A 25,709-nucleotide genomic window follows, 5' to 3' on the forward strand; every position below is an offset into this window, starting at 1 on the left:
CGCCCAGTAATGTGCCTGTGGGCCGGGGAGGGAGATCACTGATATCCCTTCCGGTCCGTGATGGCAATCAGCAGGGCTGGTGCTTGGATAGCACCAGCCCTGCATGGGCTGGCAGGGAAGAGCCTCGGGCAGCAATATTTTCTCGAGGGGGGGTCAGTTAACTATTTTTGTCTTGATTTTGATGTATATTTTGGATCACTGACCTGCTAAAACATACAGCCACAACCCATTTTAAGTTTTCTGTCACAGGCAAGTGTTCATTTAAGATCTGTTGATATTTGATAGATCTGTTGTATCCTAACAAAATGTCCATGCCCTCTAGCAGAAAAACAGCCCCAAAACATTAAAGAGCCAACACCATATTAAACACTGGGCGTGAGGTACTTTTTCATATGACTACCTCTCGATGTGAGCCACCTCTGGTGCTTATTGCCAAGAAGCTCTATTATGGTTTCATTTGACCATAGAACGTGACCCTTTTTGAAGTTCCACTAGTGTATGGCAAACTGAAAATACTTACCGGTAGGTTTGTTTTTGGATGAGAGTAAATGCTTCTGCAGTTTTCCAACTGTAATACTTGCATATTTCTTTGGCCACTTGAACCATTCTCTTCACAGTGAGTTGAGACAATATAGACAGTAAAAATGAAAATCCAGCGCACTCACTTATCTTCTAAACAGTTATTTTAGTGCTGAACCATCTTGAGATGAGAGTAAAGGCTTCTTTTTCTTGAAACCCCAAGACGCAACTAACTTCTGCAGTTTTCCAACTGTGATACTTGGCCACTTGAACCACTCTTCACAGTGCGTTGAGACAATATAGACACACATCCTCTTCCAGTTGATTCATAACATTTCAAGTTGACTGGAACTTTTTAATTATGGTCCGGATGGTGGAAATGGGCATTTTCAATGGTTTTGCTATTTTCTTGTAGCCACTTCCCATTTTATGAAGCTCAACAACCTTTTGCCGCACATCACAGCTATATTCCTAGGTCCTACCCATTGTGATAAATGACTAGGGGAATTTGGCCTATGTGCTACATCATATTTATATCACTGTGAAACAGTGAGTCATGGTAGAACAATTATATGAAAAAGTAAAATCAATGGGGTTATACTTCAAATTATTATTTTTTTCTCCTATGAATTTATAAGGGTGCCAATAATTGTGTCATACATACATTTAACAGATTTTTTTTTTTTTTTAAATAAACCTGTGCTGTTTGCAGTTGTTTGATATGCATGAGAGCAGGGTATTTTTGTGATTTTTTTTTTGTTAAACAATAAAAGACACTTTTTTCACGCCCTTCTTTGCTTTTATTTACCATGGGTGCCAATATTAATGGAGGGCACTGTACTTGTTCTAGAACTATGGTACAGGATAGTTCTGTGCAAACATGCATTCCCCATTCTACTCTATCACACTCCAACCGTTAATCAAGTTCTTCTTCTTCTGCTATGAAAGTGTTCTCGCAATACGGACCGTTTGGGATGTTGCAATTTTAATGCAATTCCTTCATTTGATCCCCACTCTTATCCCTTACCCATTAACTTTTGAAAACTCAGAATCTTCCCCACATCCTTTTATTCCCCTATGACCTATGTTATCCATTAAGTTGATTCTCATTATGAAAAAAAAAAGACAAAAATAAATCTTCAGCTCCATGTGCAATTTTAATAAAATCACATTCATAAACACATGTGAAAAAAAGAAAAAACAAACAAAACAATAGACAGCATACAAACAATTGTAATAAGTACACAAAAAAAACTAATGAATTTTCATTTACATTTTCTGCATACCAACTACCCGGTTCCAGTTTTTACGTTTTCCTATATAGCATTTGAAATACATTAAATATCATTTTTAAATTACATCATGGTTGTTGATTTTGTAATCAGAATTATTTTGTAATCCAAAAATACCCAAAAGTGACCTATAGAAAATGTATTTAACCCCTTAAGGACCAAACCTCTGGAATAAAAGGGAATCATGACATGTCACACATGTCAAGTGTCCTTAAGGGGTTAAAGCACCAGTGTCACTTGTGGAGTCTTTGCATTCTTATTTCCCCAAAGACCCCACAAAATTACATGCATTTAGATACCTCAAGCTGCCCTCATCACTGTCATCTTTTCACCACCATCATTCTTTGACTTCATGTGCCAGGAGTCGCCATCCCTCTTGTTAAAAGACAAAAAGTCCAACACATTTCTTCCTAATATAGACTTTTTATGCCACTGTAATTCTGTTTTTGGATTAAAGCAGTAAAACATTTTTAACCTTACTGCTAAATCCTGCTGAGGTTCATCTGAAGATAATTGGAAAAGAGGGGTTTGTAATCCATAGAGCATTAGGAGCATTAAGCCCACCAGGATATTGGAGGAGGCACCTTGGAGCTGATTATGGTCCAACAATCTCATAAATGCAAATTAGTGCAAAAAAACAAAAAACAAAACAAAAACACCTGTTAATGCAATATCACTCTATTTTATGTTTCCTTTCTTTTAGAAATAAACTAAGACCTACCATCAGTATGATATTTTGGCTTTTTTTAAGACCATCATGAAAGGATTTAGGGGGAATCTACCACGCAGTTACATATTGTTATAATATACTTTGTTTGCTAAGATATACTTTTATTGGTTGGTGTGGTCTTTGTGTAACATTGAGTAACATTCAAGCCTAGCTAGTGGAAATTTGAACCCCTGTATATTATAAAATATAGTATATAGCACTTACTAAATAACCGCTGTGTGAATGCACTACGGTCTATAATTTTATCCCTTGCCAGTAGACTTCACTTTGTCTTCTGTAAAAACAAATCTGGAGTTATGTTAGTGCCTGTCTACGGGGAGCTAATTAAAATTATTACATTTTATTGCGGTGGCTAGCTTAAACTAATGTCTTGGCTGCCCTTGTGAATACCCTTCACTTTAGATGTTGCTGTTCAGTTACTATGCCAAATAATAGATGATAAAATGTATAGCAGAACCTTAGTGTATGTGTAGATCATGTACAGTGTATGTGGAGTTTATGAAATATCATCAGGTCGTTTTAGCCATTTCATTCTCCAATGCTGCAAGTATGTATTGTAAAGAGTACACTGCATATTCTTATATCCAGTAAAGAGATACAAATTTCAAATATTGACATAATTTACTTATTTCGCATGGGGAGTATATCCACAATCCAGTAGTTAAATAGAGAACAAAGTGTCATTTGGTGATCTGGAAAACAAAATAATAATGCATATTTACAGAGTTCAGAGTTTAAGAAATTTTAAGATGAAAATACCACAGTACAGCATGGCAAATCAGATTAAATGACCTAAACAACCTTATCTTAACACCCCAGCCCCCCCAAAAAAGAGTTTTTGTTTATAGATCACGTGCTTGCAGTCTCATTGCTCAGTTCTCTGCCATTTACTTAGTTTGTGCAGCCGTAGTACACCTCCCGTGGCCTTGGCTCACACAGTCTCCATGAGAAAATATTTCATTTTTACAGTGTGTTTATTTGAGAAGTTCTTATCCTACTATTCTGCTAATTAAACTTTTTCACACGCAGGACACTGCTCCAGGCAGGTTATTAAAAGGGTAGACAATAGGAATTTTTAAATTAAATGTGCAATAATTAAAGATGAAAATGTTTTAGTTATTTTTCATAAAGTTTGTAGGCAAGCTGTGTGAGTCAGCAGCGAGGGCTGCTTAAACAAAGTGGTTTAACGCCTAAATGGCAGAGAATGGAGCAGTTAGACTAGGGAATGGTACAAACACCATAACCACTTCATTAAGCTAAAGTTGTTTAGGCGCTTAAAGTGTCCCTTTAATAGGATTATACTCAGTGCTTTTAAAAAGTAAAATAGTATTGCACATGTGAATGACCGATAATCAGTTGGCCAGTTATTCAGTAATCAGTTATTATCGGCCAATATTCGTCATAATCTGTATTAGTTTACAATTATACCAGTGGTGTACTAGCGGGAGGAATGGGGGTGGGTGTGACAGTTTTCCCTGGGTGCCTCTCACATTAAAGAGGGGCTGGCTGGGACCAAGCACATGCTATAATCTGTTTTTGGCAGTTCCTCTCTCCATCTCTAACCCGTAACTCCATGGGTTACCATGGCACAGCTCTGCAAGGCATACCAGCTTCACGAGCGCTGGAGAGAGGAGCTGCCGGAAACAGAAGAAATAGTGTGCTGGGTCCCAGTCGCCCCCACTTAAATATGAAACCTCCTGGCAGCTTACACAAGGCCACTGGACCACTAGGGAATGTAATTTGCACCTCCCAGGCCACAGGAAAATGGTATGGACAGGGGAATAAAATGTCAATTCTTTTTAAAAATCAATTATCAAGTAATATGATAATTATATAAAATGATAAAAAAACAAAAAACTTTTACCTCACAACATTATTAGCCACAGAATCCTACCCCAAATATTTACACACACAAATTGTGTATTGTCTCTATTGTCTCTATTCTTTAAAACATAAAAAATCTGACTCGCATGTATGTGTATTTTCCACTCAATAAATGTATTTTTTACAAATATAAATAAATCAAAACATAAAATATTAAACATGTTGAGTTAATGGCAGATTTGTGTTTCTTTTCTCAAACTGTAAATCAAAACAAATAAAAAACAAATAAAAATCGGTACTAGTTATCGGCAATCTGCCTGAAAGGCGGGTGATAATCGCTATCAGATCCCTAGTTAACAAATAACAATAAGAAAGTAAACATTACTAAAAATACAAGTCTACAATATAAAACATTTTATAATAACTTACAATTTACGAAAGTGATTGTATTGGTTTTCAAAGGGACACTGTAGGCACCCAGACCACTTCAGCTTATTGAAGTGGTCTGGGTGCTATCACCCATCACTCTTAACCCCGAGCATGTAAATATTGCAGTTTTTATAAACTGCAATAATTACCTGCTAGGGTTAACTCTTCCTCTTGTGGCTGTCCACAGACAGCCACTAGAGGGACTTCCGGGTTGACAGGCGATTTTTGGTCGCCTAAACGACGCTGGACGTCCTCACATTATGCATGAAGACTTCCAGTGTCACCGGAATCCCCATAGGAGAGCAATGAATTCCTATGGGGAAATCCTAACACGAGGACGGCCATTGCCGCACATGCACATTAGGTCTCCCCTGCCGGGGGACATTGGCGGGGATGGAGCATGGGCGGAGCTGAGCCAGCGCCGAGAGGCGAGTTTGCTTTACTGGCACTATAGTTTCCCTTTAATCCATATATTTGCTTTGGTTATAAATAATTAGTAAAAGTATGAATCAATATAACGGTGGAAATAAAATTGCAGATTTATTATGAGTGTTTTTGCCTGTTGAATTTATAATATGTGTACATATTTGCTCGCAGGATACTGGACAAGTAATTCTCAAAATTTCTGATGTGGCATTTTTACCCATGTGTCAGGAACTGTATGGCTTATTAATTAGATTATATAATATATTAATTGTATATTTTTCCAGTAATATATATTTTTTTGTTTTCTTTACAGGACAATACATTACAGAGCTTAGTTTTATTTCATTGAGCATTCATTTCATATTTTACTGTGACTTGTACGGACTCCCACTAATAAAATAAGCCAGGGCCACTCAGTCAACTCTTTTTGCAAAAGAAATGCACTAAATAAATTAAACAGGTTTCCTGCATTGTAAATAGAAGCACTTAGTATTAAATTTACAAAGAGCATCACTTCACTAAGAAGAAATGGATGAGGATTGGCTTTTATAGGACACATATTGAAGGGACACTGTAGGTACTGTAACTGCTTCCTTTTTGAAGTGTTTATAGCATCTGGAGCAGGGACGGATCCAGAACCAAATCTCGGGAGGGCACTGGTAGTGGGCTTTAGCAGGGTGATAGGGGTTGTAGCGGCGGATAGGGGGCTGTAGCAGGGTGAAAGGGGCTGTAGTAGGGGAATAGGGGACTGTAGTGGAGCAGACAAGGGACTGTAGTGTAGGGGTTTAGCGGCTCTAGTTGGGGGGTTTGGGGCTGTAAGTAGCAGGTTAGGGGTCTGTAGTAGCAGAATAGGGGATTGATGTAGAGGCGCATAGGGGGCTGTGTTGGGGGAAATGAACCAAACTATATGAATTTCATATTATAAAATTTAAAAAAAATCAAGTAAAAATGGTAAAATTTCAAAGTGTCAGTTCTTAAAGATGATAATTATAAAAATGTCAATCTTTAAAATTGTTCATAATAAAACCTTGTTATGAGAGACATATTTAAAAGTGCAACAATAGAAAGAATAGAAGGGGGTGAAGAATTAGAGGAAATTTAAAAAATTTTTTTTTTTTTTTTACATTTTCATTTTGTATACACAAGAATGCTTTCATTTCAAAACCTTTAGGTTCTAAGGTATCTAATGGGAAAATCCACTTTGCATCAGCTTTGTCTAATTCTTTCTCTAGATCCCCACCTCTCCAGGGGATATTTATTTTTTGTATCCCTATAAATGTAAGCCCCTTAGGATCTCTCACATGGACCACATCAAAGTGTCTAGATAGGGTATGTGAACAAATCTTGATGTTCCTAATATGTTCGCTTACTCTTTTTGTCCGCCCTATATACAATTTGTCACAAGGGCAGCTTAACATATATATTAATCCTGTCGTATTACAATTTGCGTGTTTTACTTTTGAAAATTTCTTTAGTATGAGGATGGGTAAATTCTTTAGTTACTTGTCGCTGCTCAGGATTATTGAGGAACCCTTTACATTTTTTAAATTTCCAAAACCCTGGTCCTGCTTTTAAATCTGTAGGGTTTCTCTCTCTTCTTTCATTCATTGTGGTTAGTGCGAATATTGTATTTAAGTTGAGAGCCTTATGATCTTAGGTTTCTGACCTAATATTTTATCCAATAGAGGGTCTCCTTTTAAAATATTCCAGTTTTTTTGTGTAGAATATTATTTATTTTGTAAGCCTGATTATCAAAACTAGTTATAAAAGCTGGCATATCTGTATATGTCGTTTGAGATTTAGATTTTGTTTCTAATATTTTCTCATTTTCCATAGTTCTAGGAATACCTTTATTTAATAAATCCTCAGGATATCCTTTCACAAAAAAAATGCTGTTTCATTTCTTCTGTTTGTGTTGTGCATACTTCCGGCTCCAAACAATTACGTTTTATTCTACTAAATTCTAAAAATTGAATGGAATGTTGTTCAGCCATGTTTTTTTTTTTTTTTTTTTTATGAAAACGATCGTTAAGGATGAAACTGTTGCAGGCCACGGATTTTCTAAAGGTTTTTGTTTCTATTTTGTAATTTTTCAAGTAGATTTCTAGAAATTCTATTTATACTTGTGACTGATTAAAGGTAAATTTAAGGTTATAAGGATTAAAATTAAGATATTCTTTAAAACATTCTAAAATGTTCTAATGATGAGTGGTCCCCTTTCCAAATAAAAATGCAATCATCAATGTATCTCTGCCATAGGACCAGATTTGCACCATGTGGGTGTTAGTCCAAATAAATTCATCTTCCCACTTTCCCATAAATAAATTAGCATGACTTGTTCCCATGGTAGTTCCTTCAATTTGTAGATAGAAATGGTTATTTGCCCCTCAAAAATTGTGACTCAAAATGAATTACCAATTTGGTAATTTTTAAATTCGGAGTGTGTGGCTAGTGCATACTGGATTGCCTCACATCCTTGGAGATGTTCAATGACCATGTAAAGTGACGTAACATCTGCTGTATGTAATGTAGACAGAATTTGAATAATATGTGTAGTCTCTTAGATAGGATTTCAGTTTCACTACCATTTTTTGTAGAAATGTATCTACATATTCTGACAGGTTTGATATCAGGGAACCAATCCCTGAAATAATTGGTTGTCCTGGGGGTGACTAAGCTTTTGTGTATTTTGGATACATAATAGAATATGGCCATTCTAGGGAACTTACTTAATCTAAAAGTTAATAAATCTTGTTTGAATTCTTTTCTCATCATTGAGATGTCTTTGGTTTTCCTTTTTATAGTCAGACAAATTTAGAATTACAAGGCCCCCACCCTTATCTGCAGCTCTTATTACAATCTGGTAGTCTTCCATTACGTTTTTTTTTTAAAGAATTCCTTTCTTGTAAAATTGTCTCACGACTTTTCTTTTAAATTCAGTGCTCTTAAGTCTTTCTCCATATTTTTTTCAAAGACTCTAATATGGTAATTTTTGGTTTGTTGAGGATAGAATGTGGACCTTGGATGTAGAGCAGTATGTTCATATTGGTTATTATTTGAAGACCTGTTAAAATCTTTATCTAGAAAGAGTTTTTTTAATGTTAGTTTTCTACCAAATTTGTGACGATCAATGTATATATTACATTTGGAATCAGAAGAGCTATGTGCAACTTAAGGCCTTTCTGAAGTATGGAGGTTTCTTCCATTGTAAGAATTCGATCAGATAAATTAAAAACATTCAAAGTATTTTAATCCCTCTTCTTTTTTAGTGTCTTGATACTTGCCTTTAATTAAGGCTGTGTACTGTTTCAATAAACAAGTTCTTGCAAGAGATCCAGGACTGATTATATTTTGTTGATATAAGGATCACAGAACCACAATCATATCTAGGAACAGAAGTTTATCAGCAGCAGAAGAACTGCAAGTTGCTTAATCGCCTGCTATAGCAGCTGGGAAAACATAACAATTCTGAAATTTGGCCACACGGTTGTTCAAAGTTTGAACAGTAGCTAGGACATTTCTACACTGTAGAAATAATGATGCATACATTCCTACATGTAAAACTATTATGCTGTATATATGGAGCTTGCTGTGCAAGTAGATTAACTTATTGTTTAATAATATATAAAAAATTATTAAAAGAAAGTTATAGAACATTGCTATACCACCAATCATTTTCCTATGGAAAGCGTGAAAAAGATTTGGCAATTTCCCTTTAAGTAATTTTCGTATACATGCAGAAGATTTAAGGTACCATATATACTCGAGTATAAGTCTAGTTTTTCCGCACATTTTTTGTGCTGAAAAACCCCCACTCGACTTATACTTGAGTCAATGTCTGTATTATGGCAACTTACATTGCCATAATACAGACCAGGACCGCCGGGCTCATTACAAGCCCGGCGGTCCTGTTGGGGGCTGGCAGGAAGCGTTTACTTACCTTTCTTGCAGCTCCCTTCTCCTGCGTTCTGGTCAGCTCCCTTGTAAATCTCGCAAGAGCCGCGGCGTCAGAGCCTTGCCACAGGTTACCGTGGTAACGCGGCACGCAGACCGCGAGACTTACAGGGGAGCTGAACAGAACGCAGGAGGAACGCCCCCCTCCTGCACAGTACACACCACTGGACCACCAGGGTAAAAAAACAAAAATTTGAATAATAAAAAAAAAAAATGGAATAAAAAAATATTAAAATTCAAAATAATTACAATATTAAAATAAAAAATTAGAATATTTAAATAAAAAAATTAAAAATAATATAAATGCCCTCCCCACACACTACACACACACTCTGCATTATATACACACACACACACTCATACAAACACACTCTGCATTCACACAAACACACAGTGTTTATATAACGCAGAGTGTGTGTGTGTTTGTATGAGTGTGTGTGTGTGTATATAATGCAGAGTGTGTGTTTGTATGAGTGTGTGTGTGTATATAATTATAAAAATCACAGAATTTCATAGCCCCAAGTTTTACCCTCGACTTATCCACGAGGCATAGCATATTTCACAATTGTTGGTCACAAAACTGCACTCGACTTATACATGAGATCGACTTATACACGAGTATATACGGTATATGCCTTTAAGGTTTCGGCATAAAAAAGAAGAAAATAAAAGGTTTGTCATAATTTTGTTTTGGTGGAAAGCCAAAACGGCCAGTACTCATCAAGCACTGTACATCTTGTACTTTTAAACTGGTTCTCTGCCCATTTTTCTGGATGCAGCCTTTCTTGCTTTAATCTTCTAAATGAGCTAAATCTTTAACTACATTGAGGTTGATAGAGACACAATAGATCATTTGCAGCATTTTAAAATGACCTTCAGTTTATTATCTTATTAGATATATCAAAAGAGCTTGGTACACATGTACCATACATGCGTACCAAGGATTAAAATTATTGTTATAGTGAATGATATGAAGCCTCTAAAATGTGATCAAACTATATGATTTATATCTGTGATGTGATATTTTTTAATAACCTGCCAGTCATTAATCATAATAGGACTAAGGGAGGTGCTGTTCCACTTAGACAACACATTAAAACTAAGCTCACTAACATTTTAAGTAAATACAATAAAGCAGAGTTGACACATTAATCTTTTCTTTATAGGTTTAAACACATAAAGACAACTTAGCAGTGTTTAAGATTTATTTTTCTGCTGTTATGGCAACTAGGATATACATCGTATTGCTGCTCTATAATTGTAAGGACAATAATGCCAGCTTTCAATGTGCATGTGAAATGCAGTTCTATAAATCCAAGTTTGCCAGGTATCTTGAGTCTATGAAATAGATTATTGCGTAGGTGGATCCCCTATCTGAAACTGGTTTAGATGCACATAGTGCCCTGGTAAATTTCCCTTTAATTTTGGCAAACAAAAATTGATTTATGAAGATGCTCCAGGGCTGTCAGTGACCCGTATGCGTAGATAATGATTCTAAATTATGGAAATATAAATGAAAATTAGTGGAGGCATATGAGAACTTGGGGCATATTTATGTGAGAAATAAGTTACTTGCAATAGTTTAGAAACACTAGATTCGTTTTGGGGGTTGGGGGGGGGGGGGGGGTAAGCTTAATATAGAACTAGGGCTTGAGGTTTCCTGGTTCTCTGCTAGTGTGCTTGGTCTGGATGGGGTACAGGGTCTAGTGGGAGTGCTGGTGAGGGATATATATATAGTACAACTAAATAAATGTACAAGTAATTGTAACAGAACTCATCAAGCGTGTATTCCTAAATAAACTGGCGGCCAAATTAGTGTGGAGAAGGGAAGAAATGAGCTGAGGTGAGGCCCCACTAAGTGCCAAGACAGGCGGTATCTCTGATTTGGCAGTGGGGCTTGAGACACCGAATGTGGCAGGGATGTTGGTCTTTCGGGGACGTGTACAAGATTCAATATGAGTGGCTGTGTCAGATGAAGCCCTTACTGGATGGAGCGAGGCTCTAACTATGAGTTGGGACAATGGGCAAATACCTCCCTATGAAGATGGGAGTTTGCCTTGTGGGACTGATTAACAATTTAAAGTAGACTTTTGGACAGCACTTATATCCTATGGCCAGTTGATCTATCCCTGTGCAGAAGTTGGGGAAGGAAACGAAATGTAACCTTTGGTAGATTGTATGTCAGATTGTACGTACCTTGCACTATTAGCAGTGTTCGGGACAGAGATTTGTGTGGACTGATTGTAAAGAAGAAACCTATAGACACAATAATGCCAATAATAGATATTTATCTATGATGTGTGTTACGGACACTCCACAGACTCATATTGGATTACCCTATTTTAAAGTACCGAAGACGGTTCCTTCGGTATTTCTATAACTTTTACCCATTTACACGAACCCCTTTGGATTACAAGTTCGTGCATACGAACTCGGACCACCCGGCCCCTGGCGTGTGCCGCCACTTAACCCTGTTGACCTCGGAAACAACCGAACGGACGACCACCAGGAGGTTGCGGTTTGCGGTTAACCACAAACCTTAATTGACTACTTCAGGGTGGCCTCGTTCGTCAACTATTTTCCCCGTATCCAAACTCACGAACGAGGACCACCTACACCCCGGTGTGTGCCCATAATTAGAACGCTGAGGCTGCGGTTAACCGCAGGCTAATTGGTCCCTTCAGGGCGGCCGACGTTCGGTTCACGAAGGGTTGGGACAACCAGCCAGAGAGCTGTATTCGTGCAGCTGGCCATCCGTGTTTAGTTCCAGGAGGTTTGGGACCGACACCCGCTCGCCTATTCACAAGCGGAAAAGATGGCCGCCATCTCGTGTTCGGGACAATGAGACACGAAAAGACTTATATCACAGAGACTAGCCATACCGTTCGTGAGGTCTGAGCGCTATTCGTCTATCTGATGCGCTCAGACCCGAGCTATCTAACGAATGGTGGAATATCAGGGATATTGTGTAAATTGTTATAAATATATATTTTATTCTGTTTTTACATGTTGGAAATGCACGTGGGATTCTGTGCACTTGGAGATAATTGCATTGCCATAACCGTTGGAATCACACACAAAATATATAAATATATATATATATATATATATATATATATATATATATATATACACACATACATACATACATACATACATACATACACATACATGCCAGAGAGGACAAGGAGAGGGAGGAAAATGACAGACATTTCTCGCTGCACTGTGCTGTCTGTCATTAATAGTTTTAATAACTCCTACTGAACATTTTATAGTGTAGTCTTAACTCTGTATCTGAGACACTCATGACTATCCTGATATCTGGCTTCCCTGACCTGGTTTTGTACATCGAATGTTTGATTACTGGCTTCCCTGTGACTTTGACGTGTCTTTGAACTCCCTGGTCACTATTTCTGTTACGCTCGTTAAGCCCGGAAACTCTCTGGGTTTGTACTCAGTGTGTTGGGTTATATTTATATACCGTGACAGACACAACATTGGAGTGGGGAGTAGCGGACATGTTTCAAACAAGTAGCAACATTTGCTAGAAAGCCAAAGATGTCATAGCAGCAGCACTAATGAAGATGAGATCAGAAAAGGGAAACCTAGATCCTCAGGGAAGGTAGGGAGATAAATTAAGCATTATATAAAGACATTGTACTGTGTGGGTATCTGTATTGTAATTCAGTGTAATCCTGACCGTGAGGGATAATTATGGGTATCATATTGTGCCAGGTCTGTGTGTTATTGCTCTGTATTTTACTCAGCTCTGCCTGTTGTATGGGTATCTACCCAGCTCTGTCAGTCCCTGCATTGGCTTCCAGTTAGATATAGGGCTCAATTTAAGATTCTGGTGCTTACTTACAAGTCCCTACATAATGCTGCTCCAACCCACCTATCCTCCCTAATACACTAGTATGTCCCGTCTAGGTCCCTGCGTTCTACCGAAAACCTACGTCTATCCTCTGCTCCCACCTCTGATCTCGCCTTCAAGATCTCTCTGGGGCTGCACCCTTCTTGTGGAACTCGCTTCCCTTTTCTGTTAGACTTCCACCCAGTCTCCACTCATTAAAAAAAAAAAAATAATAATTGAAAACTGGCTTTTTCATGAAAGCATATAAATATAATTTTTTTATTCTTTATTTTGGTGTGCATGGTGATTAGTACATACAAGCTCTTGGTGCCCCAACAGCATTCCTCGAGCATCTTGTCAAGCAGTACATTAGGAGCAGTGGGATAACGAGCACAATTTTATATATTTAACAGCTTTATAACAGTAACTTTCTATCAGATTGTGTATAGAATATGATTAGTGACCTTTTTAGCTACGTCGCATGAAAGCAGCACGATTAGTCTTGAAGTGGTTTACATCATATCACGTATTCTGCACTGTTTATGTTAGTATGCATACGTGCCTAGAGGACCTCCCCTATTACAAGACAGATTATATGATTCAAGAGACTGATTGATGGAAAACCTCAGGCAGGCTCATAGAGTATCAGCAAGCTTTCAGGTAATTATGATAAACGGTTGGTAGTTACAGCAGATTATTGTGCCCCAGGGACCTCCCCATCTACAAAGTAAGTCGGGTGAGCAGAGGACCCCTGCCCCCCAGGTTGAACCAGGGTTAAGGCAAGCGTGTAGTACAGACAGCAGACGGCAATATTAAGAAAAAGAGGGTCCAGAGCAAAGGTCAAGACTCTGCATGGAGTTAACTGTTGCAGCGTGGCGGTGGCAGATATCTCAGGAACCCGCCGTGAGTGTTCACCTCTAGCTGTAGGCTTCTGCATCCGTGGGTTCTGACTGCAAGATGGAGAGTTCGTGTGAGCTGTGTTATGGCCTTGTTGTGAAGGCGGATCAGGCTGGAGTCCCTCCGTGGAGTATCGCCTCTTGTCGGGCCGGCCCGAAGGCAAGTTCTTTGGTGGGGAGCGGTATGGGCTACCTCTGAGCCTCGTTCGCAGGTTTGTCGCTATCTCCGTTACACTCGCCGCCTGTGGGCCCGGACTTTTAGCGGTTACGTTCTGGCGGATATCGAGTGGGCACAGATCAGAGCACCATCTGATCCAGCCTCTCCGACCGCGGTGTCGGTCTCCACCAGAGCTATGTGGGGAGTGTGGCCAGTCAAGAGGGAGAGTCCATATGCCTCTGGGTATGAGTATTCAGCATTGAGTTTGCCGCCATTTTACACGCGCCTCCGGGCCTTATCCATAATGTGGTGGCAGTTCTTTTCCGCAGGTTCACTGCTGTCGCCAGGGTCTCGGGGCACGGACCAGGATAACCCCCACCGGCCCAAGGGGGGGAGGCGGGGCCCGCTCCACGAACTTGTGGGGGTCTGGTGCGACACAGTCGGGCGGGATAGCTGTGGATTCCTGCGGTACCTCCCGATAAGCAAACAGGAGGTGCGGCAAGAATCGCTCCCAGTCTCTGTATTCCGCCGTAAAGGTCCGCAGCAATTGCTTTAGGGTACCATTCAAGCGTTCACAGAGACTGTTAGTCTGAGGGTGGTACGGTGAACTAAGCAGGGGCTTAATACCACAGACCTTCCATAGCTGCTGGGTTAGGTCTGCGGTAAACTGGGTCCCTCTGTCAGACAAGATTTCCTGAGGAAATCCCACTCGGGTGAATATCCCGACTAAAGCACTGGCGACAGTGTCAGCCTGGATATTCGTCAGAGCAACGGCTTCCGGGTAGCGAGTAGCATAGTCCACTACGGTAAGAATATATTTCTTACCAGAGGGACTTGGGTTAGGTAGGGGTCCCACTAGGTCGACTGCCACCCTGCTAAATGGTTCCTCGATCACAGGCATAGGTAACAGTCGAGCTTTAGGGTGATCCCCTCTCTTCCCTACCCGTTGGCATACGTCACAAGTACTGCAGTAACGTCGCACATCCTTCGAGACCCCCGGCCAAAAGAAGGTCTGGGTGATCCTGAAGGTGGTGCGGTTACCCCCTAGATGCCCTGCCAACGGAATGTCGTGGCCAATTCGAAGAAGCTCTAACCGGTACTTTCTGGGTATCACTAGTTGGCGCTTCTGCGAAGGGACACAACCTCTCTTTCTGCCTTCCGTCAGTCTGTATAACCTGTCCCCATCCCATAGAAAGCGTTCCCGTCCGTCCCCCCTACTGTCAAGCTAATTCCCGATACCTTTGTCGGTTCGGGTCCTCTCTAGTTTCCCTCCCAAACTCCTCTGGGGTGTCCCAAGCTATGGGTCTTCCTATCGTAGTAGGGTTACATGTGGGTGCTTGGCTTACCTGGGTCTCCCGGCCTGTGTTAGGATCATCCGTGACACGAGTCTGTGAGCGGGTGGTTACGGGACAAGCGGCAGCAGGTGTAGGCAAATACGCTGAAGTCAAAGGGCCAATGTCGTTGCCCAACACGACCTCGGCAGGCAGGTTGTCCATAATGCCAACTGTGGTCTTTCCCGATCCGACTCCCCAGTCTAAGTGTACTCGGGCGGTGGGCAAGCGAAATACAGCGCCCCCTGCAACCCGAACAGCAACGGTGCGAGTAGACACATTCTCCGGCTCCGGTATCTCTTAGGCCTTGTGCTATTTGTCCATTCACCCGAACCTCCTGACGGTGATGTTGCCGGTTATCTGGAGAAGCAGCTTGTATTGGATCTGCTTCGTACAAAATCCCCAGACATTCCTCAGGGCCCATCTCGGTTTCTAGGCAGTGAGCCGCAGAGGGACGTGATGCAGGGGCCTCTGTGTTGGGAGTTGTGCGTCTCCAGTTGTTGTTGTTAGACCTTAGGGGACAATATAGGGCAATATGTCCAGTGTTGCTGCAGTGATGGCACGTCACCCTTGACAAATCTTGGGGGTAGTTGGTAGGTCCCTGAGGACGTGGTGGTCCTGGTGGGACCGGGGCCCGAAATTCTGGGCGTGAGACGACGGCTGGGGTGCGCGGCTCTGCCTTATGAGCTTGTCGTGTAGTACCCTGGCTTACTTTCCTTGTCTCGGCATATTCATCGGCTAGCCGAGCCGCCTCATTTAGGTTAGCGGGGCGACGGTCTCGTACCCAGTCTTGTATGTCCGCAGCCAAATCTTGGAAGAAATGTTCCATTAGGAACAACTGTAATACTTCCTCCCCGGTGTTGGCCTTGCACCCTTGGACCCAATGTGATGCCACTCTTTGTAGCCGGTTGGCCCATTCCATGTGGGAGTCCACATCTTTCTTTTTGGACTCCCGGAAACGGCGACGGTATGCTTCTGGGGTTACAGCGTACCTGGTGAGCAGTGCCTCTTTTACCTTTTGATACTGCGCGATCTCTTCTGTAGTGAGTGCTCGGAAAGCCTCATTGGCTTTTCCTGATAGTTTCCCCGCCAGGATAGTGACCCATTGCTCTGGCGGTACTTGATGTAGTGAGCACTGCCTTTCAAAGTCAGCCAAATATCCATCAATTTCCTCTTCACTTTCCACAAAGGTTTTGAACGCAGTAAAGGGAATTTTCTTTACCGTAGCATTGGGTAGAGGGTTAGGAACTGTATGTGTAATGTGCTGTCTCGCTCTTACCAGTTCCATTTCTTGTTCCCTCTTGGTTTGTATCTCTTCCCTTGCTTCCCGGAACAGTTGAGTTATTAGTTCCGCGGACGTGTCTGGATACAAAGATAATCTCCGCTGTACAATTGCAGTAATCACATCGTCCTCGCTGATGGGTGCTATGGGTTCAGTTACCTCCATGGACCTATCCATCTCGTCCAGCTCCAGCAGGTCAGCTATCAGCTCCCTCCGTGGTCTGTTGCTGGCACTCCTACCACGACTCTCCAATAAATCCTTTAGTGTGGGTCTTTTCAGCTTGGCATACTGCGACTCCATTCAGCACTTGGTCTTTGGATAAAAGGACCATCCCACCGCTGCCACCAATGTAACGGCTACCCAGGTAGAGAGAGGGTATCTGCCGTTGGAGACGTCCTTTTCCCTGCAAGCTGCTGTGGAGAAGTAGAACTGGTGTAATCCCATCCACGATATCCAGAGTGAGAGTCAGGTTCAGCTGAAACAGAGCAGAGTAATATTCCCAAATAATCCCCTTCCAAGAACGAGACGAGGCTACGTTTTGAAGGGTCAAGAAGAACTGAGGACTGGAACACCCAGCCTGCTTTTTATTACAAAAGAGTACACACAGAACACACCCAGGGGGAGGTTGAAAATAACCAATCATATGCATGGTAACACCCCCACGTCTCCTCCCCTCAGATAAACACATAACATAATTATAACATACAGTATTTTGCCCAAGTTCTGGATGTACCCCCAAAACAGGGGATACACCTTTAAGTCCAGCACCGCTTGATAGGTCTTGGTTAGGGGAACAATATGTCCAAATTTCAGCTCATTCGGTTGAGGGGTTCGGGAGTTATGGATGTTTGAAGTTTTGACCGACCGCACAGATTTTCTAGCCGAAAAGAGTTCCACAAGTTTTGGCCCTGCGGTCGGTCTCCGTTCGCCTGTTAAAACTCTACGAAATCCTTGTCATCCACAACGATCTCAGTGTTCGCTGAACTCCCCATAGAAGATTAAGTGTAACTACCGAACGGCCCGTTGTTCGGTAGTTCCAGCACGAAGTTCTGGGCGCATGGAGGTCTCAGCGGTGTTCGACTGTTCGTGTATCCGTTTTTAGTTCCATGTGTTTACAGGCAAACACCGCTGTTCGTGCGCAAGATGGCGCGAACGCGTGTAAGTCCCGAAATGGCGGCCACCTATATTTTACACACGGGGTTCGTGCTGAATGATACGAACGGCTGGGAACAAGCTGGGAGGTAAAATATGCTTTTATTATACATCAAGGCAGTCCAGTGTTCGGTAGAAATATACTGATAAAGAACGAATCAAACTACCGAACAGATGCTTTATCATGCAATTCACTGGCTTATTCCACAGGGCTTAGGGAATGCTGAAGTTCTGTTACACATGGCTATCTCTATATTATAACTAGCTCTGAGTATTGTATGGGTAATTCTGTATTGAATGGGGACTAGCATTAGAGTTTGTATATATGAAGTGAAGAATCAAGATGCCAGATTAAAGGGAAACTATAGTAAGAGCAAAACAAACTTGTTTTCTTGGCACTATAGCTTTTCTCTCCCTTGCGCCCCTCTCCTCTGAGGACAGCCAGCGGGGGAGACCTAACGCACATGCACGGCAATGGCTGCGCTTGCATTCCTATAGGGTTTCGGGTGATGCTGGAAGTCCTCATCCACATGAGGAAGTCCATTATCAGTTAGGCGACCAAAAGTCGCCTAACAGCCCGGAAAGGTAGACAGCCACTAGAGGTGGAATTGTAATTATTGCAGTTTCTTTGCAGGGTTAAGGGACCTGTGACACTGCACCCAGACCACTTCAATGAGCTGAAGTGGTGTGAGTGCCTATAGTGTCCCTTCAAAGGATTGAGTTAAATTTAGGCTGAGAAGTCTGGTGCCCCTTGATCTTAAAACATTACCAGCCACCACTGTTCATGGTTAGCAATCCTAAAGCTGCTGACGTAAACATGCAGGTGGTAAAAGGAGACATACCACTCCCATACCAGGCAGAGCTTCTACCAACTCGGAGCCTCTTGTTTGGACTACACTATTTATTTTTTCTTATTCCAGCAGGGGCTTAAATACATATAGACCAGCCCACATGAGTGGAATGGCTCAATAAGCTGATCACATTCACGATATAGTTATCAGTGTTGAATGAGAATGTGTAGAGCATTCTCCTGAGCATATTTAAAGGAATATCGTTACTTAATGATTTAAATTATTTTGCTACGGAGTGTTTCTTTAATTGCTGAAAGAGTTCAGCAGGGCAGTGGAGCAGCACCTTAAAAACTGAGCAATGGTTATATGAGCCTTTCTGAAGTATTATTATGCGCCCGTAAACATCAGACACAGACTGAAAGGGAATTAAAGGGCACACACTGAATACACATTTCTTAGTATTTGTGCTGCTGTGAAGAATAAAATATATACAATTTATTGACTAAGGCAACAGTGCACAAAGCAGCAAAATCCAGTTTTTAATCTTACAATGCTATATAAAATCACCTATGTTGGCACATATTGGGATTCAGTTTTAAGCCCATCACTACGTCACAATACCTAAGTATTATTGGGTTCTACGCCAATTGGGATATAAATCATATTTATTGCTTAAACAGCTTCCAAAGACTCTCCTCAAATGCATTCTTTCCTTTGGTCACTTCCCATTTGGAAGTGACCACAGGAAAACATAAATTTGAGGGATGGTCTACCATATTGTGGAATGTTCTACCATGTTGTTATGTAAATATATAAAATATTTGGACTTGGAGCTATATATATAGCCCATAAACTGAACAGGTTAATACATTTTGTCCCTCCTATTGGACTTTAATGTAAACAAATATGTGCATGGCGTACCAACACAAAGATATATTATACATCCTATTTATTTTCCACAGAGAAGATTTTCATATATTTATATTGTGAAGTGAATTATCATATGTTAACGTGATGCAAATAATAACCACCAAGCGGAGAAACAGAAAGTTCTACGTTGGCAAAACAATGATATAACAAATGAAAAATACATACCAATAGACAGAGAGGAATGCGCTTTGAAGCTATCCAAATAATCGTTTAATCTTTCAATATCCTGTAGAACTACTAGAGTCTTTAGATGATGCAAGGCAGTGACATCTGATGAAGGCATTGCACCGCTCTTGATGTGATTCTGGATTTCAAAAAGAGCATCTGCAGATATTGCATCATTTGCACATCTGGATTTCCCTTAACGAAATATAGATTAGGACATATTACTTTTTTTAATTAACATTCTTGACAATGCAAACAAGTATGCCACAACAAACAAAAACATTGTAACTAAATACACTCCTTAGTTATGATATGGAGTATGAGACAAGTAAACACTTTGATATGGCATTACCAGATATCAAACTAACTCACTGCTTTAAAGTGTATTCAGATGGTCAGTGCTTAAGAACTCCAAAGTGTCTGCTATTTGCGTTCCATTTGTATTTTGTAATTGTTTTCCTCCTACCTATCCCCACCTTCTCAATGCACACCAGTCCTGGATGTGAGTAACTGCTTGGGTTCATAGTGAAAAATACTATATTGGAAATGTATATAGCCTTATTAAATTTCATGTTAAATTTTATTTAAAAAGTAATCTTGATGACTCATGAGCAACAGACCATGAACCTAAATATTACAGGTGCTTAAATTATTGTACCATGGACAAACAGATATATAATTGTATGTAACAATCCTTTTGATCTTACACATGTAAAATTCCATATACCTGCATTAGAGGATCTTACCTGGTGTGACGTCTACTTAATGCAGATATATTAAAAAGCAATATGTTAAGATTTAAATATTCTACCAACAGTTGGAACCTTTAGAATGAGAGGTGTGGGGAATTTTAAGAATATACACTGATCAGTCACAACAAAAAAATCCACGGACAGGTGAAGTGAATAACAATGATTATATTATTGCAATGTCAAGGGGTAGGATACATTAGACAGCAAGTGAACAGTCAGTGCTTGAGTTCTAGATGTTGTAAGCATAAAAAATGGGCAAGCGAAAATAATGACTTTGACAAGGGCCAAATAGTGATCACTAGATGACTGTCAGAGCATCTCCAAAACAGCAAGTCTTGTGGGGTGTTTCTGGTATGCACTGGTTAGTTACTACCAAAAGTGGAGCAAGGAAGAACTACTGGTGTATGGGCATCAGCCTCATGCCAAGGCTCATTGATGCACGTTGGGAGCGAAGGATAGCCAGTCTGGTTCGATCACACAAGAGAAGTACGGAGTTCAAAAAATGTTATGTTAGTCATGATAAAAAGGTGTCAGAACACCCACTGCATCGCAGTTTGCTCTGCATGAGGCTGCAGACACAGAACGGTCAGAGTGCCCATGATGACCCCTGTCAACAACCGAAAACGCCTTCAATGAGTACATGAGTGCCAGAACTGGACCATGGAGCCATGGAAGAAGGTTTTCACATTTTCTTTTAGATCAGGTATAAAGTACCAACAAAAAGATATATTATAAGGTTAACAAATTTAAACCTATTTAGTTTAGAAAAATGTTGCCTGAGAGGGGATATAATAACATTATACAAATATATTCAGGGCCAATACAAACCATTGTGTGGAAATCTAGTCACAAACCGGACTTTACATAGGACACGAGGGCATGCGTTTAGACTGGAATAAAGAAGATTTCGTCTAAGGCAAAGGAAAGGTTTTTTTACTGTAAGAACAATAAGGATGTGGAATTCTCTGCCTGAAGAAGTGGTTTTATCAGAGTCCATACAGATGTTCAAACAGCTACTAGATGCATACTTGCAAAAACAGAATATTCAAGGATATAATTGTTCCATGTAGGGCAATAACTGCTTGATACAAGGATACATCTGACTGCCATTCTGGGGTCAAGAAGGAATTTTTTTCCTAGCTTGTTGCAAAATTGGAAGTGCTTCAAACTGGGTTTTTTGGCCTTCTTTTGGATCAACAGCAAAAAAACAGATGTGAGGAAGGCTGAACTTGATGGATGCAAGTCTCTTTGTAACTATACATCCTATTTATTTTCCACAGAGAAGATGTTCATATATTTATATTGTGAAGTGAATTATGATATGTTAACGTGATGCAAATAAAAAACACCAAGCTGACAACCGGAAAGTTCTACGTTGGCAAGAAATTATATAACAAATGATAAATACATACCAATAGACAGAGAGGAATGCATGTGTGCGTAGTTTACCTAGGGAGGAGATGGCAGCAAGATGCACTATGGGAAGAAGGCCAACTGGCAGAGGCAATGTTATGCTGTGAAACCTTGGGTCCTGGTATTCATGTGGATGTTCCTTTGACATGTACAACCTACCTAGAGATAGCTGCAGACCACATACACCTCTTCACGGCAACAGCGTTCTCTTTCAGCAGGATTATTCACCCTGGCTGTGGTCTCTTTCAGCATGATTATTCACCCTGCCACAATTCTTATTGTCTCCAACTTACCCAGATCTCAATCCGATTGAGCATATGTGGGATGTGCCAAAGTAACAACTCTGATCCATGGAGGCCCCACCTCGCAACATGCAGGTCTAAAAGGATATGTTACTAATGTCTAGGTGCCAGATACCACAAGACATGTTCAGAGGTCTTATGAGTCCATGACTCAAAGCATCAGAGTTGTTTTGGAAGGAGGAGGGTGACCTACATGGTAGACACGTGATTTTAATGTTGTGGCGGATCAGTGTACTCTAAATCAGTTAAAGAGTGAAAAAGTAAGACATACTATCTGTGAAATAGAGATCTTGAGTTGCACCAAGAAAGTCCATAAGATCTTCTGATTTCTTCCTTAGATCTTCTTCAGTATATTTTTCACTGACATTTTTTATAGACTCTTCTTCCATCTCACAACCATCTGCATGGTGGATGGAATCAGCTCCTCTCGCTTTCGGCCACAATCCAGCAGACTTTAACCTTTCCTTCTGGCGTTTCCTTTGAAGTTTCCTCCTCCTGTTTTTATTTATAGGAACATAGTCTGAGGTTTGTGGATGTGGCATTATTTGTGACATACTGTTGTCATTTTCAGGGTCTACCTCAGGATTGATACAAGCTTTCTTCCTTTTTCTTCTTCGGCGTGGCTGTGTTATATTGCCTAAAAATCAAATAAATTACACTTTATGCATGGTTACCAATAGGTTTATTGCAAAATTCAACATGTAAAACAAACTGACAAAGGAGATCTTATCAGTGTATGTACAGATTTTTAAACAGTCATTAGATGTACACTTGCAAAAACATAATATTCAATGGAAAAAAAAAATTTCAACTGTAGGGTAATAGCTTCTTAATCCAAGCATAAATCTGACTGCCATTTTTGGGTCAAGATTTTCATAGCTGTTGCAAAATCGGAAGTGCCTCAAACTTGATTTTTTATTTGCCTTCTTTTGGATCAACAGCAATAAACAGATGTGACGAAGGCTGAACTTGATGGACACATGTCTCTTTTCAGCCCATGTAACTACGTAACTCTGTGGAGCTCCCAAATGTACTCACACATATTTCTTCATTTGGCTTATCTGTGGATCAATTATGCCTCTGATACACATACAGATGATACCCTTGAACTCATCTTGATGTATGGTTATTTGCTACAGCTATTCCATTAGATCATCTGCTGATTACTTTATACTCTTTTTTTTTTTTTCTGCACTTCGGGTTCTATAAATGCAACCCTTTCCTCTTCTCTTTGTGCGCTTGCTCTTCAAATCACTATCTACTGCACATTCTGCCAACTTAAGCCCCGATCGTCATTTCATTACACACACTTAATTAGTCACTACTTCATTACCTGAAGGCTCTTGTAATGCTAGTTCCTTCCCATCCACCCTAACAACATTCTGTTCCATCTCAATCGGTCTCCCCCGCCGGATGACGTTGGCGGGGGAGGAGCGTGGGTGGACCCTGGACCAACGCCAAGGGACATTGGCGCTGGACTGCGGTAAGTCACTGAAGGGGTTTAAACCCCTTCAGCAACCTGGGATGGGGGGGTGGGAGGGAGAGGTGACCTGCAGTGCCAGGAAAACGGTTTGTTTTCCTGGCACTGGAGTGTCCCTTTAAAGGCAATCAAATAACCCAATAAAAATAATTACTTCCTTCTGCAACATCCTTTCTATATCTCTCTAAACAATAACCTCTTACTGTAACAGAATTAGAACATCCTGAAGCCACCTTTACGGTTGATAATGCTCATGCTTTCTCTGGAACCTTTATCTCCTCTGAGTGGGACACAAAAAGCATTTTCCACTCTTATACCCGCAATCTTGGTAAACATGAATATAAATTCCAATTAACTGTGAAAGTACAATTCTGGCAAAATACTACAAATGTAAGTGCTTATTCAGAGGTCCAAGAACAAAGCTGTGCCTGTACCCATTTCTAAACATGAAGGTTACATGCTGCAATATGAACGTATGCTAATCAAAGATTCCCTTTGGTGTTATCCTTCTAAAAATGTAATATTTGCAAGAAGAGATTAGCTGGACTGCCAGAAAAGTGGAGTGCTTTCTTTCTAGCATAAGACATGAATATTCTACAACATATGTAAAAGTTTGGTGACAAACAAGTCTAGTTTCTGCAAAATGCAGTAATTGAGATTATAAGATGACATGCTGTGATTACAATGATCCGCAAATATATCGATGGCAGAGAGATGACCAAGATATAGAGAGAGAGAAAAAAATCCTCCCACCCAAAAAAAATAAATGGTCAGCTTCTTTAAAATTAACCTGACCCATAGTTACCTGACAACACAATCATCAACACTTCCACTGAAGGCAATGACATCTCTATAAACTTTATATAAAGAAATATCTCTGCAAACTCCATCAGTATAGACATCACAGTATGACGGAGCATGATGCATTCTTAAGAAACACAGACTGGGTTTTCTATGACTCCATTGCTACCAATGACAACCAGCCTGTGTTAGGAATGAAATAAGCACTGTCACGCTGAGGCCTGTGGTAGCCAACTCAAGAAACACCATAAACACCGCTGACCGCCTTGTCAACCCCAGATACTGCAGTCTACTCAGTAATTTGCCAGGGTATCAGGCTACGAGACCAGTGAGAAATACATCTTTATTCCCTTAACTAAATTGCTGCAGCCTCCTGTGACAACCTGCTAATTTATAATACCTTTTGGTAATATAGAGTTTTCCTCTAACGTTAACGTGACAAAATTAATGCATTATTATTATTTACTCCTCTTTCAACTGTTATGAATTTTGTAAGTTACATTTTGGTACGGACTACATTTTTTTTTTTAAACTGCGGTTAAAATAAACAACATTTAAAGTAACCATTGGATTTATTGCTGTTCTTCTCTTTGTCTCTTAGTTATGCAGTGTCTACTAATTTCCACATAGGGACTATTCGTTTATCAGGAATAAAAGTTTACATTAAATTTATTTTTTTTGTGCATTTCACTGGCTTTCTGAATTCAGTTAGGGAAATAAGAAATAATTTTGTTGTATTGGCCCTACATCTATATTGTGAGAGAAATGTTATTAATCGAAATGGAGTTATGATGCTTTATGATGCTGGCTTGAGAAATCTTACCTACAGCGGTTAAACTGTTTTCGAACGGTTTGTAGCGGAGCTGCAATATTAAAATCAATATGTCAGCTAGTAGACGGTAGAACATCAAAGAGAAGCGCAGTACAGCAACACAATCCCAATTTCCCAATAACCGGACGATACACAGCTCTGAAAGTCAACTGATTTTTATCCTGCCACAGCTGGCTTTTATGCAACTCCCCATGCAAGGGGTTTCTTAATTTACATTCCAGGGATTTTCCACTGGTAGACCTTGTTGGAGACAAGGGACAATGCAACATTTCCCAGACTCCTCATTTGTACCTGGGAAATAATTGAGTAAGAACAACGCTTTAATTACATTATCTCCCAGGTACAGAAAATATACAATATTTTAAACCGTCACAACACATATTAATATTGATCAGAAC

At 40.3% G+C, this 25,709-nt stretch overlaps 1 protein-coding gene across 1 annotated transcript in view; it reads right to left on the reverse strand.

Moving 5' to 3' along the window:
* Positions 1-1,668: 1,668 nt before the first annotated feature.
* ERICH1 (glutamate rich 1) overlaps positions 1,669-25,709 on the reverse strand; it is a 50,319-nt gene continuing 26,278 nt past the window's right edge. The window contains exons 4-6 of the mRNA XM_063442900.1: positions 22,470-22,835; positions 19,732-19,926; positions 1,669-3,233 (exon numbers count right to left, since the gene is read on the reverse strand). Of these exons, the coding sequence (XP_063298970.1) occupies positions 3,163-3,233; positions 19,732-19,926; positions 22,470-22,835 (632 nt within the window). The 3' untranslated portion in view covers positions 1,669-3,162. The remainder of the gene's footprint in view (positions 3,234-19,731; positions 19,927-22,469; positions 22,836-25,709) is intronic.

This window comes from Pelobates fuscus, chromosome 2, assembly GCF_036172605.1.
Source record: "Pelobates fuscus isolate aPelFus1 chromosome 2, aPelFus1.pri, whole genome shotgun sequence".
Taxonomy (NCBI): domain Eukaryota; kingdom Metazoa; phylum Chordata; class Amphibia; order Anura; family Pelobatidae; genus Pelobates; species Pelobates fuscus.